Source organism: Thunnus maccoyii, chromosome 9 (genome assembly GCF_910596095.1).
Source record: "Thunnus maccoyii chromosome 9, fThuMac1.1, whole genome shotgun sequence".
Classification (NCBI taxonomy): Eukaryota; Metazoa; Chordata; class Actinopteri; order Scombriformes; family Scombridae; genus Thunnus; species Thunnus maccoyii.
The window spans coordinates 15,361,907-15,377,955 of record NC_056541.1 but is presented as its reverse complement, the minus strand read 5'-3'; the positions used below and the strand labels follow the sequence as shown (position 1 = coordinate 15,377,955).

Here is a 16,049-nt window from a genome sequence, read left to right as displayed (position 1 = left end):
CCGGCTCAAACACATACGCTCACCACACAAACGCGCGCATCGTGCGAGAGTGTGAAGCATATGACACATGATTGGCAGTGGGGGGAGGATGGGGGGGGGGAAAGCAGTGAAAGGGGAAGTGGGCCTTGTCACATTTCCAGGCACGCCGGGGGCTCGAGTTTGATCGCTGCCCAGGGAAGGGAGCCTTTGTCCCCCCCCCACCCCCACCCTTCCTCCCCTCCCCAACCTCTGTGGCTGTCAGAGCGAGGCTGCGGGCTTGTGTGATTAGGTGCAGGCCCAGGTTCCGCCATCTCTCTGCAGTAACAGATGTTGCCCACAGAAGACACCTGTCAATGGTTTTCCTCCTCTCTGACACCCAACTGCGTGGAGATGAGCGACAGAGAGCTGACAGAATAAAGTTCAGGGAGCACCCCCATAGCTACAGTGGGATCCACACACAACTTTCCCTCTGTGTGGAAGTGGGCAGGAAGAAGCAGGAAGAGTCGAAGCATCATCAGAACGTTCTGGTACACCTCGCGGTTCCTCATGGATTATTATTCAGCCCACTCCCTGTCTGTCTAATGCCCAATGCAGCTTTTGTCATTCTCGCTGTCTTTGTTGTCATTTTTTTGTTGTTTTGTTTCGAGTGTGTGTACACATGGAGAGGAAATTGGTGAGGGGGAAGAAGGAGGTGGGGGGGGCAAAAGTTTCCTTTGGAGTCATGTTTGCTCTTGTTGTCACAACGTGCCACACACTTCAAAGGTTCCTGTGTTCCGCCATTTATTGGCAACAACACGCAACAACCTCTTTTCCCGATGTGGATTCTTCAAAAATAGGGGAGAGGGGGGAAAAAAGCTCCACGAAACAGAGGCAGATGACAAAGAAGCAACCATCCAAACAGCTAGAGGGGGTAGAGGGAGGAGGAGGGGTGCTAAATAATCAGACCTAAGCACTGTAACTGAATCGGACTGCTTTTCAAAAGCGTTTTCAATCAAAACGGGCTTTTGATGCGCACTGATTCTGATACCAGGGATGTTTGAGTAGAGAAAAAGTGATGGCTTGAAGTTGTAAAGAAGTCTGTCTGCTTTGGGGGGAGTTTTGATTCCTCACTCTGAGGCTTTTTTTTGGTATGTGTGTGTGTGTGTGTGTGTTTTGTATGGATCAGCACAACAGTAATTAACAAAGTGTAAAAGCTAAGATGAAGTAAGCTGCTTGGTTCTGCTTCCCTAACCTTATAGACCTCTCTCTCTCTCTCTCTCTCTCTCTGTGTGTCTGTCTGTCTGTGTCTGTCTCTCTCCCTTTATTCTTTCTGTGGTCCAGGATGGCACCCATTGACTGCCACTGACCTAATTTGGGCAAATTTCACTGACCTACTTCATGGGTGAATGCTGACTTGCCCACGGGAGGGGATTCTCACACATACACACACGCACATACACACATATTCTTTTCTATCCTTATGATTAATATGCACACCCTCAACCTCCTTTACGGTTGCCATGGCGCTGGGCATGTACCCCCTTAGTGGTACCCTACACCCCCCGCTCGACCCCCCTTTTAACCCCCCTCCTTTCACTGCCTCCTTTAGCACTCTGGCAACCCAAATGAACATAATGAGGATCTCAAAGTACAGACACATGGTAAAAGATAAACAAAGCAGTTGGCCTTTGTTTCATGTGGTCTCAGAGGTGAGATAGTCCTTCACTTCGTAAGTCTCTGAAGAGACATAATCAGCGTAATTGCATATGGATATGATTACTCTTCTGTCATCTGTGAAAATGCAAATTTGACCAAACAATGTGGCGACGCTTTGAGTGTACAGTCACAGTAATTCCTTTGCAAAGTTGATAGAGACTACTGTCCACGGAGCATAGGAGGATTAATCTCTAACCTATATGTGTGTATTGAAATGAAGCATCATACTAACCAATTAACTCCCTGTCGACCAGACACACATGATACTCTGGAGGGTTTTTGGAAAAGGTTGTCACGGTTGGATTAGTTTTGCCCTTTTTAACGTGAAGATAAGTAATAAACTTCTCTGCCTGCAGCCTCCCACGAGGACATGGTAGTTGGAAGCAAGTCTAACCTGATTCAGTGTTTTGGTCACACTCATGTATTATTCTTTGAAAGCTTTTGTGCGGTGTGTTTTGTGTTTGTATTTGAGAGAGAATGAGAGAGGTATTTGCATTTTTGTTTCTGTGTGTGTGTGTGTGGACCTGCCCTGCTTTCCCCCCCGTGTGCTTCTCTGTGTTTGCCCACATGTATGCGGGCCGTGTGCCCCCTACAAATACAACCCATGAATGCAAACACATACACGTACATACACGCTCGCATCGAGCAGACATGAGTTGTCATGGCAACACATACAGATGTCAACAAAAGAGGCTCCAGGGTGAACATTGTCTCCCTCTTGTCCAGCAGGGTGCAATTTATCTCAATGTAGCCATGAAAGGCAGCTATTTACATGAAACGAGAGCTGTTTCTGGGAAATAGGGGTCTCTGAAGGTTTTGATGTCAGCTGCCTGCTTTTAGCTTGAGAGTGGAAACCTAAACCATCGAGAGAGGGAGAGGAGCAAGCTGTAAACCTACTGAGAGAGCTCAGTTCCCTCATGTGGTTGCAGCTCTTCACCCGGTGAAAGTCTCTCGCCGATTCCTCTCAACACACTTGCAGAAGGCCAAGTGTAGCGTGTAATTTCAGATGCTTACAGTTTGCACAGAGTAAATCTAACCCCCTTGCTTTATAGCTTATCCTTAAGAGAGTGGTCCTAACATCAACATCAATATTTACAGGAATAGCCCGCAGGCAAGAGAATCGACCACCACGATTCAGCAGAGACGTATTCAACCTTTCTCTTGCTCCCCCTCCCTCCCTCCCTGCCTCACTCCCTCCTCTCTTCCCTCACTTGTCTTCATCCCAGTTATTCCCCTACTCTGCAGCAGCCCGTTGATCACAGCGCCAGGTAGCTGAGATATTTGTCTTTGGGTTGCCTTTGTTTTATACTTCGGCGTGTGTGTGTGTGTGTACACACACAAGGTGCACCCCGTATATGCGCGCGTGCGGCGTCTTCGCCAGGGCCGTGGCTTTGACACAGACTCAGCGGCTGTTTGAGAGATGCTGGATGACGCGTGTCAAGTGATATTAAATTTGAGAGAACCTCTCCTCCTCTTTCGTTCACTCTCCCCCCACCCTCTGCTCTGCCCATCCCTCTACCGTGGACTGTGTCTGGTGTGGTTAGCGTGAGCAATGACACTTTACATTGGGGTTTTTAGGGAGAGGCGCCACATCTGATGTACGAGGCCTCACAGCTTTGCGGGTAGAATGGACACTTTGGCCTACATAAGCTCTTGGTAGGTCAGCGGATATACAGCTAAACAGATACAGTGCACACATACTATACCTGTGCCGTATCACACGCACTTTGCTCTGTAATTTCCTAATCCAAACAAATCTGTGTTAACGTGGTTAGTGTGTTAGCTTCATATATGTCTGTGGCTGTGATAATAGCTTGGTAATTGCTAATTAATGGGTGTGTATTTCAGTGGTTTTCTGCAGCCTTTTTTGTCTTCAAAGAGAGATGACGCACTAAATCCAGGTCACTCTCAAACAGGTTTGCTAGCATTTAAGATTTTTACACAAGCTTATGTTAATTGTTCAGTGATTATTTTAGGAGAAGAACAAAGGTATAGGTAGGTCAACTCAATGCCAGCACACTGGAAAAAAAAGAAAATGGCATGTAAAAGGTTAACCAATTTCCTGGCAAATGTATCGTTTCTCTGTTGTGTGTACATGTGTGTGTGTGTGTGTGTATCAGCTTCCATCTGTGTCAGGTAATAATGTAGAAGTATGAGTATAGGGCCGGTGTGCTCAATGCTATAATGGGACAGCGTGAGCCAGGGGATGTTGGGGGATGTTGGCAGGGGCGGGTTTACGCCAGGATGTGGCATGCACCGCCAAACAGAGAACAGCAAGCGTGACCTCAGTGACTCCAGGAAGGAAGGGGTTAAGCACGAGCCGGCAGGCCTGCATGGGCTGCGTTACGCAAACTGGCGGCTGGCTGGAGCTGAAAGGGGAAGTGCTGAGCTCAGAGGAACACTGGCTCAGAGCCATTGCTCCCTCCTCCCTCCTCTGAAACCACCCCACCCCCTCTTCGCCTCCCCTGCACCCCCCCCCACCCCCCCTCCTCCCCGCCTCCCCGCTACAGCTGAGCGCTCCCCATGCTTCCCACCGCCAGGCGTGGTGATGTGTGTTTGTGTGTCTGTGTGCATGTGCTGGAATGCAGCTTCCCCCTTGGCTGGGGCCTGTGTGTGCGTGTGTGTGTGTGTGTGTGTGTGTACACGTGTGTGTGTGTGTGTGTATGTGTGTGTGTGTGCATGTACACGTGTGTGTGTGTGTCTGTCTGGAATGATGCCTCCCCTTGTCTAGTATGTGACGTCAGTACACACAACGGGTCAGCTTAGGGCTAGGCAACATTTTGTGTGTGTGTGTGTGTGTGCGCGTGTCATGGATGGGAGGGGGGAACAGGGGAGGAGTTAGTTATTGGAGAGAGAAAAAGGAAAGAGGAGGGGCTGTTTGTGAGCAGAAGGAGGTTGACTGCAGGGAGTCACTGAAGCAAGTATGTGTGCATGCATGAAGGCATCATGAGTTGTGTGTCAAAGGGTGGGGTAGTGTGTGTGTATGTGTGTGTGTGTGTGTGTGTGGTGGAGTGTGTAGGGTGACTTTCCAAATGAAATGGGAAGGGTAAAGAGTGTAAGGTTATTTCCTGGTGTGGACGAGTGAACTAAAAAACACACTGATACTTGTACATGTGCACACACAGTCATGCTGCAGTCGTGTTACTGCCCTGCTATTTCCATATGCAAATGAATTCTCCTCACTTTCCAGCCATGTTAGCTTGCACAGTAGTGGCTTTTTGTCTGTGTACAGTGCTAGCTTTACGGAGGCTTTTTGCTACAATTAGTTCTGTTTTTGCCTTTTTTTTTTTTTGTTGTTTTACCTTTTTTTGTTGCCGAGCTTTCATGTCAGGATGAATTTTTGAAAGCTGTTTTATCAAAAGAATTAATCACAAAAGGATTTATAGGGCAAAGTTCAAATTAAACGAGAGAAACACATCTGTAATCAATCCTGACAAGCACAGCAAATGCCGTTTTGGCACACTTCTGCGTGCAAATCATGCATATGGTCTACACAAACACAGCTTCCGCCTCACAAACACACATTCCAAACCAATGAGCATCATGTATTTTCATATTCTTCGTTTACTCTTGTTGTATTGTCCTCTCGAGCGACACAGACCAGCTCATCTCAACTGGCCTCCTTCATACGAAGAAGGACGCTAGCGCTATAATGTCTCGACTGTATAGGTTTGCCATTAAAAAGACACTCAAGCCCTGAAGTAGCAGACAATGGCTTTTCAATGGATCCCATTGCCTCCGTCTATAGCTTGCGTGGCTCTACTGGGACAGACCTCTGCTAATTACATACATTCATTTCCAGCCAGCTGTAATTTCATTCACACTAATGAACCTTGCACATGGATTGGGATAATGTATAGTTAATGTACAGCCAGGAGACAGAATTAGCAGGCTACTGGCTTCTCCAGTGACAGAGATTCGTTGAATAGCGGCTAAAGGGACCATCCACCCAATACCACCCAGGTGTCATTCTGAAATTACACCTAATAGTAATTTTAGACTAATGTGTTTCATCGTTAACTACAACAAACATGGCCTACTTTGTTAAAAAATATAATTTTATACAACCAAAAACATATTATCCGTACAATAAATTGTTTTTTTTTTAAATTCTATCATTTTTTTAATGTTATCAGTAGCTGCAACATTGTGGTTACATTCTATCTTACCTGCGTTTAAAGGAATAGTTTGACATTTTGGGAAATATGCTTTCTTGTTGAGATTAAGGTGAGAAGATTGACAACACTTTAATGGCGGTACGGTAAATATGTAGCTACCACCAGCAGCCGGTTAGCTTAGCTTAGCACAAAGACAGCAAACAGAGGAACAGCAGCTAGCTAGCCTGGTTTTGTCTACAGGTAAGGAAATTCACCTACCAGCACCTCCAAAAGCCTTATAGACATAAAAGTAGTATCAGATTTCTCATCTTACACTCGGCAAGAAAGGAAAAAGCATATTTCCAAAAAACATTAACAGTTAGCAGCATCTAGGCCAAGCTAATGCTCCAAAAAAAAAGCCCATGAGTCTGTGTCACTGTGAATTGTGAGGATTTTTTCCCCAGATTTCTTTCTTCCATTTGTTACCATCTCATTTTCTGATCACTTTTTCCTTTTTTTTTTTTTGGTCTTGTCTTGATCTCATCCCTGAACAGAGGCTCCACTGTCTGTCTGCACTGGTCAGCCTTCTGAACAGCAGCCTTTGGGATCAGTCAGCAGAGCAGTAACACCAGCTCTGCCTGACAGGCCCAATCCAGCAAAATTAGAATCCATTTTGAAAGTGATAGTTAGAAAATTGCGAGTCATTCCTGATGTACCGCATGGCAACTAAGTGGCAGCAGCCCAGTAGTTGACTGTCATTTCAACCGCCAGCTGATGACAACTCCAATCACCCACACATCCGTCAACGCACACACACACAAAGATATTCTTTTCCATCCATCCCTATGATTAGTATGCAGATTTTCCTGTCAGAATCTCAAGCGGAAGTAAAAGCATTGAAATTCATAGAATATCTCAAAACATTAATTTATGCTCGTTTGTGTCTGTCAGCACACGCGTTCAGACCATAAGAGAGAGAGAGGGAGAGAGAGGGAACGTGTGTGTCGGTGCACATGTGTGTGTGTGGAAGTGCAGGTGATGAAAACACACCCGCGGAGAAAAAGGCTTTTCGGTCTACCAGAGGGTTTAAGGCGTAAATATGGCCGCCCCTGGAGCTCAGCTGTGTTATTCCAGCCCGTCCCACACCTAGGACACACACACATGCACACACACACACGCCTGGAGCAAGGTCTCCTGCAGAATAGCATTGATCTCTGTTTATAGTCTCTGTATGGGTGCTTCCTTATAGGACCACACACACGCATGTGCTGATTGTTACTCACACAGACCTACCCTCTAAGATGCTGAAAGGCCTTGTATTTGTCTTTGTAGCCTTATTAATTGGGCCAGTTCATGGAGCAGCAATGAAGGGAAGGCTCCTTTGGCTGTGGGTGGGATAGAAGCGGCGTTAGAGGTGGGGGTTGCCCAACATTTCTCGACCCCTCTTCGACCTGCTGCAGGGCCTTGCTTTTCTTCGGTCGTGGTTCAGATCTCCTTTCAGTAGGGCCTCTCGGTTCAATCCAACCAAACGGATTGGATTCCAGTCCGGTAGCCTTTTTCTCTGTGAGGCTATCTTTGGTCAACATGGAGTAGGACTCAAACTACTGCAGGTGGTCCCGCCTGGATCATAGAGGCTCTAGCAGGGCAGAGCCGGATTTTTGGTGTTGCTCTCTGTCTGTCTGCAGCTCATGAGGTAATTTGATTAATGTCCAAGGCTAAAGTGAATCGGCGCAGGCGAATGGGCCTTAAATATCTATTTGCTTTCTCTGCTTCCCCCTCTTAGCTTTTGTTGACTCACTTTCACACCAGGCCATTTGTTTTATCTCATTTTTTTGTACTGAAATCAATCATGTATTCAGAATCTCTACTCTCTGACGGACACGAATACAACGGATGAGCCCTGTCTGAACTGCATGGTGCCATATTAGATTTAGGTGACAGTCACTCATGAACCAGTTCAGCCAATAAACTTAATGACCTTCCCACTGCTGGGCCTGAATTTTCTCCATTGACTTGGAATCTTAATTTGATTGCGGAAATATATGTATGTTGCTCAATCTAATTTACTCAGTGATTTTGGAACACTGAGCACTTTTGTGCTTAGGCAAGCATACCTTTCAGGCCCGGCCCCGATCCCTGCCGACTGCCTTCATGTGGGAAGCTAAATCCTGTTTTATAGGGAGCGTATAAAGGCGGCATTCTTCCGTCGCAGTAGATGTATGTTGAGGGAGCTGCAGGTCTTAGTCTGGGCCTTTCCTCCCTGAAATAAGAGCAGGAGTCCGGTATTTCTGGGGCCCCTTGTTGTTGAATAGACAGAAGTGGTCCTAGCTGGTCAAGAGAGCGCACGCTGGCTTATCGGCACTTATACAATTTCAAAACGAGAGAAAAAGATAGAGCGAAGGGCTATTTGGGGGAATGCTTTGATGTGGGTCCCCCAAAGAGTGTGGGTGGTCTGCAGACCTTTTGTGGGATTTGAACATATATATACATACGCTCATTCTCGCTCGCTCTTTCACACACTGTTCTCGCTCCCTTACACAGCGCTTCGGGCCAAGTGTGATTTCACCAGGGCGGTCAGAAGGGGTTTCTAGGGCAACCTCATAGAGGCCTTGTTCTAAAAATGGCCGCCATGGTTACTTTGAAAGCCAACCCTGGCCTCTTGAACATGCACAGAAAAGAGCCCTGAGCACCACTCGGGGAGGGGAGCTGGGTGGACTGGGTGAGGGGGAAACCAGGCTCTTTAATAGCTAGCACATGAGACATTGAAGGTTTCATACCCACCCAACCAGGAGTCATGGGAGGTGTGTGTGTGTGTGTGTGTGTGTGCATGCATGTGTCTGTGTGTCTGTGTGTGTGTGTATGTACCTAAACAGTAATATCCCTGTACTCAGCGCTTGGCTAAATTAAAAGGGCATATTTGGCGTGGGGGGCAGTTTTTGGTGCCCAGACGATTGGACGGGGAAAGGCGAAACTCATTACCTACCCATCTGTCAGAGAGTGAGAGAGAAAGAGCTGTGGGAATGCGGACGGAGGGAGGGACGGATGAAAAGGGCTTGGAAGGCGAGAGAGAGAGAGTGTCCATTAAAGCGAGGGAAACACAACAGACCTTTGCTTTCGAACAAGTCTTTTATCACTATTTAGTTTTTCATACACCATGTGTTTTGAATTTAAAAAAAAGTATCCCTGTTAATTTTCCCTATGGGAAAAAGGAAAACATTTGAAAAAGAAAGTGCAGCTGTTTTTATGACAGGCTGATAAGTGTGTGTGTGTGTGTGTGTGTATAAGAGCGTGTGTGTGTGTGTGTGTGTGTGTGTCTGTTTGTATCAGAGGTTGATTTTTCTTTGAGCTCTCTCAGCTCCACATGTTTTTGATGTTCTCCTTTTCTCTCCACTCTCTGGACCAGGGGCTACTCTTGAAACACAAGCTCATGTCGCGTGTGCACACAAAACACACACACACACAAACACACACGCATACTAAATGTATTAAAAGCCATTCCTCATTTGTATGTTGTTACACAGCTAAATCAGTTAGCTCTCCATTCGACAAGCAGCTGCACCATGTAAACCTTTTTGTCTCGTTTAAGAGTGACTCAGTATATCTCTCTCTCTCTCTCTCTCTCTCTCTCTCTCTCTCTCTCTCTCTCACACACTCTCTCTCACAGCTGTAGACGTATAGGCTTTGATCACCGCAGATGCAAGTGGCTGCCACATTCGATCCACACCCGTCTTCTGTGGATATTGTTAACGAACATGTACTTCCTGTGCCAGCTGGCTTTTAGAATGGAAAAGCATATCTCCATGGCAATGTTCTGCAGTTCTGCACTGTCGGATATTTGCAGCCAACACTTCTTAGTTTTGCAGATAATGCTGAGCAAAAGGGCACATATAGGAAAAAACATGGTAATTTCCGTTCTCATGCTCATTTGCAACATCCATGATAATGGAGCTTTTTTTGAATTTTGGATTGATAAAGTGTTGCTGAAGGCCTCAGTCATAACTCATGTAAGAGGGTATTTAAACAGGGAGGCTGCAGAGAATAAACATAAGCCTTCGTGACCCTGTTTATGTCCTTCTCCCTTTTTCCTCCTATTCACCTGCATTCTTACTGCAACCCGCAAGGAAAGCTTCTCTGACCACCTGACCTCTGTTCTGCCTGCTTGTGTGCACCTCACCCCATTACCCTCTACAGCATATGCTATGAAATATTCAACTTTCTACCCCCTCTCCCTTTTTTTTTACCTAATGTAGAGGCCCGGAGAACGCTTTGATATCTGCGTTAATACATGCCTGATATCACAGCGATGCATGCATTCAGCCCTTTGATAAACATATTGAAGAGATGTATGTCTTTGCCCCGGCCCACATGCATTTCAGACATCTCTCCTGAACACATAAATGCATTCATAAGCTCCTCTCCATCTCTCCTAACCACTCCCATTATTAATAAATGCATGATCTCACGCTGCGACTCAGTGTGTGCACACAGGTTTGTCTCTTTCATATGCTCATCAGTGTGTGTTTTAGGCCTCTGCCGGAGACCCGCCCTGCTCATTCATATTCATACTCGCATAATGACCAGCCGCGCCTCCGGATAGCGCAGTCAGGATAAGATCAAACGTTATATTCAAACAAGAGGCTGTATTATTCATACTGTAACAGCCGCCCCGACTGCTCACTTCCTCATCTCTTTCTCAGTTCCTCCAACCGAGTTCCTGCATTTGGATTTCTGTCATGCTCATTCACTCTCACTCAGAGTCGCAACAGTGGACTGCAGCTGGTTCTGATCATGCTCTCATGATAAGAGAACATGGGGCCTTTGGCAGGTGCCTGTGGCCAGCTAAGTCTGTTTCATATAATTGGTGAACTCCATCCTCACTGTGTTCATTCTCAGAGAGATTGCTTCCATAATGTCATTTACTAAAGGGCACATTCAACCAGTTGATCGAGTCATCCAGTTCTCATGCGTTTACTTAATAGATGTTTAGGCAAAACATCCAGTTGTTGGTTCTGTGGGAAACACAATAGTTGCCTGATCTCATCTCTATCCTACTGACTGACAGTTTATTCTGATCTTGTCTTGTTGCTCGGGTTAAAACTGATCATTTTTTATGGGACAGACTTTCCAAAACCCAAACATATTCCATGAACTACCAAAGAAAAGAAGGAAATGTTCAAATTCGAGAAGCTGCAGCTAGAGGAATGTAGCCATTTTTGCTTGAGAAATCATTTAAAACTTTTCCCTCACCGATTAATCGGTTAATCGATGAAATGTTTCAGCAGAAAGGAAGCTATAATGGAGGCATGGATACCTTTACATACATTGTACTTAACTTTTTCTTTTATTTCTCACCCTCTCAGGTTTCCATCTGAGCGGCACAGTGACGGACCCCGCCACACCCTCGTCCCCGGAGCTAGTATGCAGCGTCAGCGTCAGCTTCGACCGCTGCAAGATCACGGCGGTAACGTGCACCTGCGGCAACAAAGACATCTTCTACTGCGCCCATGTGGTGGCGCTGTCGCTTTACAGAGTACGGAAGCCCGAGCAGGTCAAACTGCACCTGCCCATCTCAGAAACCCTGTTCCAGATGAGCAGAGACCAGCTGCAGAAGTTCGTCCAGTATCTGATTTCGGTCCACCACACCGAAGTCTTGCCTACTGCGCAGAAACTGGCTGATGAGATTTTGTCACAGAACTCGGAGATCAACCAGGTCCACGGTGAGGAAAATTGTGTGTGTGTGTGTGTGTGTGTCAGTGAGTGCGAAGAGGGTCATGTGATCTTGTTAGTTTGTGTGTCTTCCTTACTCTACATGCATGCGTGTATTGACTGCGTGATGAAGGTAAAGTGTGGCAGGATCAATGTTACTCATTAGTGAGATCCAGGCAGTAAAGGAGAGACTGTGTGCCTCTAATCAACACTATAGACCCGTTATTTACCTCTGAGAGAGAGAGAGAGCGATACAGAGACAGAGACGAAGAGGCTAGTAGAGAGATAAAGAAAGGTGCATATCTCTTGTTATCAATACTGTATTTGCTGCTTACCTTAATAAGAGGGAGAAACTCAAGGGCAAACAATACACAGCAAGAGACACCAGTGAGAACACGGAACAGAAGAAGCCATGAAAAAGCATATATGTGTGTTTGTTAGAGAGAAAATAATGAAATAAGGGCAAGAAGACGAGGAAGAATGAAGACATACTGGACTTGGAGGAACGAAGACTATGAGGAAACTGAGAAACAGGGACGAAAAGAAGAAGAGATTTACCCAGAAAGAAGGAAGAACCATGTATGAACATCTTAGAATGCAGGATGGAAATAAATAAAAAAGTCAGATAAAGGGCGATAAAGAGACAAACTGTTGTGATTGAGCGATTTTTTTTTTTTTTGACAGCCTATTGATTTGTTGCCCCTCCATCAATAATTCTTTAAAATTGAAACATGTCATCTGAATCAAAGCATCTAACTGAATGGTTCCTATTCATTTAATCTGTTTGAGATTTATGTGTACATACAGTATATGTTTTCAGTCTTTATGTCTTTTACAGTTTCCTTCCGGGAAACAACATTTCTTTAGTTTTGAGGGATAAAGAAACTGGATTACTGTTTACAATGTTGGGGAAAATTACTTTCACAATACAAAGTGTTATTACAAAATCAATGTGTTGTTGAAACTGTGAGTCAGTATGTTCAAAGGTACATTACAATCTAACTTTTTATGACGAGTAATAGATTCATAAATTCAGTTTTGCTTTGGGGTTGTTTCTATAAAATACACTTGAATTAAGTGCCAAATAACAGGGGTACAGGAGCTAGCGTTAATGGAAGAAGGCAGACTACATGAAAATATTCCACATTCATATTATTCACGTTGAATTATAGTTGCAGCCTTTCTCTTCTTTTCTACAGCGTCATGGTGAAAAGTCTTGGAAGCTTTGCAGCTGGTTTCTAAATCGTCTCTGCTTGCATTGTAAATAGTGTTCTTAAAATTGGTTCAGAAGTAACAATGTGTTAGGGCTGCAGCTTTTTTTCGTTATTAAGTAACCTGAAGACTTATTTCTTGATTAATTGACCTATAAAATGTTAAACAATAGTGAAAAATGCCTGTTATAATTTCCTACAGTAAAGCTCAGGGTGACATCTTGACTTTTCGTGCTTTGTCTGACCAACACTCTTAACCTTGAAGATATTCAGTTTACTATCATACAGTAAAAGACAAATAATAGCGGCAAATCCTCACAATTGAGAAGTTGGAAGCAGAAGGTTTGGCATTTTTGCTTGACTATCAAAGTAATTGAGGTTAGAATTGTGGTTAAATTGTGGTTGTTGTTGGTCTACTTTTTGAATAGTGACTATTTTTGTGTTTTCCAAAGATATAATATCATAACTAAAGTGTAGAGTTCACATTAACATTATTTAAGTCTATAGTTGCCTATAAAAATATTAATATATCACTCTGTAATAGTAGTACAGTATTTTTATCAGGACAAAAATGATGAAAACATAGTGGCCTAATCCACATATTATATTTATGTATGTATGTAGGGGCCCCGGACCCCACGGCAGGAGCCAGCGTGGACGACGAGAACTGCTGGCATCTGGATGAGGAGCAGGTTCAGGAGCAAGTTAAGCTCTTCCTGTCCCAGGGAGGATACCACGGCTCGGGCAAGCAGCTCAACCTGCTCTTCAGCAAGGTCAGGAGCCAGTAGCATTCATTCACATACAGAACATAACAACACACATACAACACATACCAACCCTGACTGCCACAGCAACAAGCACACAGTTCATTCTAACCTCTCTCTCTCTTTTTTTTTTTTTTTTTAAGTTTCCTTTCCTCTTTACAAGAACACGAAAAATGCAGTCTCACCCTTATCCTTCCCTCTGTATCCTGTTGATAAATATTTTCTCTCTGTCTCTCTCTCTCTAGTGCACTTGTATTCTCTTCAATTCCTTTCTGAAAAGAGGCCTTCCTCTGTTCAAAGTAATCCCAGACAAAACAACTTACATATATTGGCACATACATTAAAAGTGGCACGCCGCCTCTTAGCTGGAGCTAATTGCAGGATGGAGGGAGAGAAAGAGATATAGAAAGAGGGAAAGCTTGCACTGTATACTACTCTGTACCCACGATTAAACGATTACATGAGAGATGTGTGCGTGTCCGCTCTGTTGCCTGGTATTACGGTGGCAAAGCGAGGCCAGCATTAATGTGCTGTGTGCTATGTAAAGACCGCAAGGCAAGGCCATTATCATCTACCCTGCCCGGCTTTTAGAATGTCTCTCGGCTTCACGCTCTTTGATGCCTGTTCTATCTTTTTCAGCACACACACACACACACACATATACACAGAACTGACAGACACATACATGCTTGCACAGACACATACACACTCACACCCACGTTTAGAGTACACCGACATGCCCTCAAATCACAAAAACACATGTACTATGTATGCGTTTGTGTATATACGTAATCCTGTGTCTGTGGCTTTTTCTTGGTGTATGTTTATGGATAGAAATGTTTGTTTTGTTTTGTTTTTTTACAGATTTTTAGCCAAAAAATACAGAGAACTTCTAACAGTATTTCTGTTTAAACCAATTTTACTTGAATTTTATATCTCCCACTCACTGAAGTGGTTGTTTTTTCCCTGTTGCAAGAAGTTGCTGACCACCGTAGTTTACAATAAATTGGGTCCTCTTGCGATTAGCGCAGCTCAGAAGATGCGGTTCGAGAAAGCGAGGAGAAAAGAAGGAGAAAACAGAGCTGCCGGTTTTCCACCAGAGCCCCTCTTAGAGAAAAAAGAAAGTTGTATGTTTGCATTGAAAAGTGTTTTTAAAATCATATTTTCACTCAGATTTTTGTAATTTTTTTTCATTTTCACAATACTAGAAAAACAGAAAAAAATCCTGGATTTTACAGTATATTTTCATCCGTGCGTCTGTTTACTCACCGTCCTCTTTTTACGTGTGTTTGTATAAACCACATGTGTGTGTGTGCGGGCGTGTATGTAACCGTCCCTCCCTGTCTCCTCCTCTCTCCTCCTCTAGGTGAGGGAGATGTTGAAGATGCGTGACTCCAACGGAGCGAGGATGTTAACACTGATCACAGAACAGTTCATGGCCGACCCTCGGCTGGCGCTGTGGAGACAGCAGGGCACCACCATGACCGACAAGTACAGACAGCTCTGGGACGAGCTGGGTGAGTGGGAAACACACACGCACACAAATTGTCCTACTTAAGTGCACACGTAGAGACAGACACACACACACACACACACACACACACACATCTTTCACAGTATGCACAGGCACGGAGAGATTTAGCAAGGTGGGTGATCGAACGCAGACATCGACACAAAGGCACACACGCGCATATTTTTTTTCCCTGTTTGTTTATTTGTCCTTTGTTTCCAAGACAGCCCACACACACACACACACACACATACACACACACACATACACTCATCACTGACAGCCCAGTCTTCTCCCCCTGACTGTGAATGCAGGTTTGGCAGCTCAGCAAGAGTGTCTTTGTGAATTACAAGCCGTTTAAGGCAGCACATCGCGCCTCATCAAAACCCCAAATATTATGACCTCCGTAATGTTTTCAAACGCTTCGCATTATATATTTAGTTAATGTGACAGAGTGCTGCTTGCCATGCAGTTGTTTGGTTTGATACAGTGTGTAGTTCCTCTGACAGATGTACTGTACCTACAGCGAAACACTTCCTCACAAACCACAAAACCAACAAGCCCGTCACCAGGACAGCAGTCGTGTTGTCTCCTTCCTTTGTTGTTTCCCTCTAATGTCTTGGTTGATGCTGCTGTTGTTGGCGATGATGATTTTCATTTTCTCCCTTTGGTCTTGTTCTGCACTCTGTGAGGACAGCGCAGTGATCTCATCTGTTTCAATCCCACGTATTTTTGGAAGTGTGTGTACGGTCTCTTTGAAGTCCACACTTCAAACCCTTCTTCCCAAGTCCTTATCACTCCCCCTGATGTGTGGTGAATGCTGCCTCTCGGCACCGCTCTCTCTCTCTCTCTCTCTCTCTCTCTCTCCTTCTCTCTCTCTCTCTCTCCCCCTCTTTTGTCTTTCTCCTTTGAGCTGCAACTACTCCTCTCCTCCAGACACAAAGCCGAGCCTCATTCACTTGTCCTCAGCCATGTCTCCTCGTCCAAATCATCTCCGCTCCCATTTCATTTTCTATTTCCCCTTTTTTTTTCCTGCTCTCCCTCTGTTCTGCACCTTTTGTGTTCTTTTTCGCTCTTCATGTTCTGT

At 44.9% G+C, this 16,049-nt stretch overlaps 1 protein-coding gene across 1 annotated transcript in view; it reads left to right on the top strand.

The window, feature by feature from the left end:
* Positions 1-16,049, top strand: part of LOC121904614 (zinc finger SWIM domain-containing protein 6-like) — a 42,228-nt gene that overhangs the window by 13,278 nt on the left and 12,901 nt on the right. Inside the window, exons 2-4 of the mRNA XM_042422449.1 lie at positions 11,132-11,488; positions 13,313-13,461; positions 14,819-14,969. Of these exons, the coding sequence (XP_042278383.1) occupies positions 11,132-11,488; positions 13,313-13,461; positions 14,819-14,969 (657 nt within the window). The remainder of the gene's footprint in view (positions 1-11,131; positions 11,489-13,312; positions 13,462-14,818; positions 14,970-16,049) is intronic.